Raw genomic sequence first — 3350 nt, forward strand, 5'->3', positions numbered from 1 at the left:
TGGGGCGCGGGGGCGGGGGTGGGGGGGAGTAGTGAACAAGAGAGAGAGCAAGCAAAAGAGAAACCAAGAGATAGAAAGTGAGAGCAATAAAGAACAAGTGACAATGAGGGAAGGTGGGGAGAGAAGTGGGCAAGAGAGGAAGGAAGAGAAAGACAGAGAGAGAGTGAGGAGGGGAGAGAAAGAGGAACAAAGAGGAGGAGAAAGAGAGAAGACAAGAAACTTAGAGAGACCGAGAGACACAACACAAGACAACATAGAGAGAGATGGGGTGGGGGGAGAGCGTGCGAGACTTTGTCATACAGAAATGTAGAGTGGGAGCAAGAAAGAGAGAGAGAAGGAGAGAACAAAACAGAGAGAATGAAAGGGAAAAAGCAAGCAAGAGAAAGGGAGAGAGACAGACAGAAAGACAGGGAAGGGGAAGAGAGAACAACAAGGGGAGACACACTAGATATGGAGAGAGATAAAAAGGGAGAGAGGGGGAGAAAGGGAGAAAGAAAAAGGAGCAAAAAGAGAACAATAAAGAATGAGAGAGAATGAGAAAGAGAGAAACAGAGAGACATATTGAGACAGAAAGAAACAGAGAGGGAGACAGAGGGAGGCAGAGAGAATGAGAAAGCAAGAAAACAAGGAAGAGAGAATGCAAAGGAGAATGAGAGCGAGCAAGAGGGGAAATGAGAGAGAAATAGGAAGAGATACGGAAAGGGAATGAGAGAAAACAAGAGGCAGAAAGAGAACAAGGAAGAGAGAATGAGGCAAAGAGAACAAGAGGGGAGGAAGGAGATTGAGTGCTTGGACAGAAAAAAACAAAGTAAAATGGTACTTACTGATGAATAGCTTGCAAGAATTTTCGTTGATGTTTCCTTACTTTCGCATGGTCTATCTTTTTAACCAGCTTTGTACTTTTATAAATTAACCATGTTTCCCTGAGTACATTGGCCGCTGCATTTTTCACCTGTTTCATAAAAGAAAACCACCAGGCAACAAAAATAGCATTATGTTCTTTTTAATCTTTTCTAATGTAAAGTCTTTCTAAAGCACTTAAGACTGCCTAACTGTGGGAAGTGGGTATATGAAGAAGCTGCAGCAGTGAGGCCAGAAAGCAATTATCAGACCAAAGGGATTGCTGCGCAATTTCCATGTTGTTTATAAAAGTGATATTGGGACAAGCTCTCTTTGCATCTGGGAATTACTTCTCCCTTTTGAAAAGAGTTAGGACTATTTGTTGTTTATGGCAATATAAATTACAGTGAAGGATTATTAATTTCTTATCTGTATGGCAATTAATTAGATGCATTTTATAGCACCATAAAATTTCTCTTTCCTGTTGTATAATAATTACCTTTCTTTCTCTTAGCAATTTAACAGTCTTATAAATTTTCAGTGCTGTTAGAATAGGGTTTTTTGTTTGTTTTGTTTTTTGTATTTTTCCTTATTCTGGTTTCTTCCTTACCATTCTTAGAGGAGAAAAACAACTTGTCAATAAATGTAGCCAGTGTTCTATTTCATGAGTGCTTTGAATTTTTTTAAAATGAGGCTTTCTATAAAATGTTAAACATAAGAATACCTACAGTTCCTTCCTGGGCCCTCCAATATTCCCAAGAATACTTGAAAGCAATAGACAAAGAACTTCAATGCAATGTTGATTAATGACAAAATTACTAGGCTACTTGCAAAGGCAAGCAGTTCTTGTTATTGATCTGTATTTTCTCTCCCTCTGGCTTTATATCATGCCAGTCACTGCAGTGTCAGAGCTAACCCAATGTATAGGTAAAGACATTTTAGGAATGCTATGCAGTAGCTCTCCCCAGCAGGAGCTCCCAACCTTGAAACCATAAAAGCATTGGAGAACCTTCAGGAGCTCCCAACCTTGAAACCATAAAAGCACTGGAGAACCTTGGTCCTTGCTTCAGTGGAAGCAGAATCAGATTTTAGAGACTTCCTCAAGATCTCTAGTCCTTGCGTTTCCACAACATCTGGCTATCTTCAGGCTGTGAGGAAACTTCTCTAGTATCGGTGTAATGGATTTGTGATCTGAGGTATATCTCAGATTTGATTGCTTGTTTTGTTTGTTTTTCATTTCCTTTGCATTGCATGAGTCTGTAACTACCAAAACACCACTTGGATACACTATTAAACTGATATTTAGATTTATATGAAGGATAGCTGAATAGAATAAACCTTAAAATTCTATATATTTTTTTCATATGCTGCATAAAAATTTGTCAGTTTAATATATGAGTCTGTAGTTTCACAGCTTTTAACTGTTGGTTACATCAATTATCTTCCAGCTTCAAGGACCCTCTGTAGAAGACTATTCAAATCCTCAGAATCTTCTGAGAACCTGCTGTTGCCCTCAACTTCAAAGAGAAGCTCAGAGCATTCAATTCCTCCACATAGCACCTTGCAAAATTACACCCATGAAAAAGTTCAATAAGAGAATGGAGCATGAAACCATTTAAAACCAATGCAGAAATAAATTTAACACACTTTTCCTTTTCAGTTGTGAATATAAAGTGTGACTTACTCTTTTAGTTAGCTGGGTGTCCATCATGAAATTATGCACATGTTTTTCAGCTTTGGTAAGTTCTAACTTCCTTGCCACCACAGCTACCACCAGTGCAGTGCACCCAGCACCCTGAAAACAATAAAACAAACCCACAAGATGTTACTACTGCATTTTGCAGAGTTTTTAATGGAAGTTTCTTCTTTGCTGTAGAAATATGGTAGACATCAGGTGATCCCTGATAAACGTGCTACAACTGTTTCATTTCAGAATAATAGAAGTCAGCAATTGCAGGCTAATAAACTGCCAAGGGATCAAAATCATTGGTGAGCAGCGTTATTTAAAAGTTCTGGTTTTTCTCCTTCAGGGGTTGAAAATTCAAACACATCCCATTTCTAGTGCATAAACAAAAGGGGTGATCAGAACAATTATAAAACCCAGAATATTAGTAAATAAATGTAGAATACCCTGTTCTTAACAATTATCTAGAGCGTACAGGAATTGCTAAAGAAAAAATAAGATTACCTTAGTATTTATCACACACAAAACCCAAAGATTTCTTAGGGTGTTCTTTAAGGCTTAAAGATAAAGTTATCATAAATTTAGCATTTCATCACTTCAGTATAAATACAATACACCAATGGATGGTTGTAGTACAGATATTGGTTCTTCTCCATCAAGCATGGACTGCTGTGGGAAACTTCTTGGAAAACAACGGACATGTACTGAAGGTCAACATGAAGGAGGAAATCATGTGCTGACACTGAAACTACTGCTACTCCCCAACAGATGCGGAATGTGTATTAATTAAAAGACTGACTTGGCAGAAATAGTAACAAAGTGTAGA

At 38.2% G+C, this 3350-nt stretch overlaps 1 protein-coding gene across 1 annotated transcript in view; it reads right to left on the reverse strand.

Moving 5' to 3' along the window:
- LOC104291806 (small conductance calcium-activated potassium channel protein 2-like) overlaps positions 1–2635 on the reverse strand; it is a gene marked incomplete at its 5' end in the record, with an annotated part of 19002 nt that extends 16367 nt beyond the window's left edge. Inside the window, 2 exons of the mRNA XM_009891097.1 lie at positions 825–952; positions 2525–2635. Coding sequence (XP_009889399.1) covers positions 825–952; positions 2525–2635 — 239 coding nt within the window. The remainder of the gene's footprint in view (positions 1–824; positions 953–2524) is intronic.
- Between the last annotated feature and the right edge of the window lie 715 nt (positions 2636–3350).

This window comes from Charadrius vociferus, unplaced genomic scaffold (assembly GCF_000708025.1).
Source record: "Charadrius vociferus isolate BGI_N301 unplaced genomic scaffold, ASM70802v2 scaffold149, whole genome shotgun sequence".
Lineage (NCBI taxonomy): Eukaryota > Metazoa > Chordata > Aves > Charadriiformes > Charadriidae > Charadrius > Charadrius vociferus.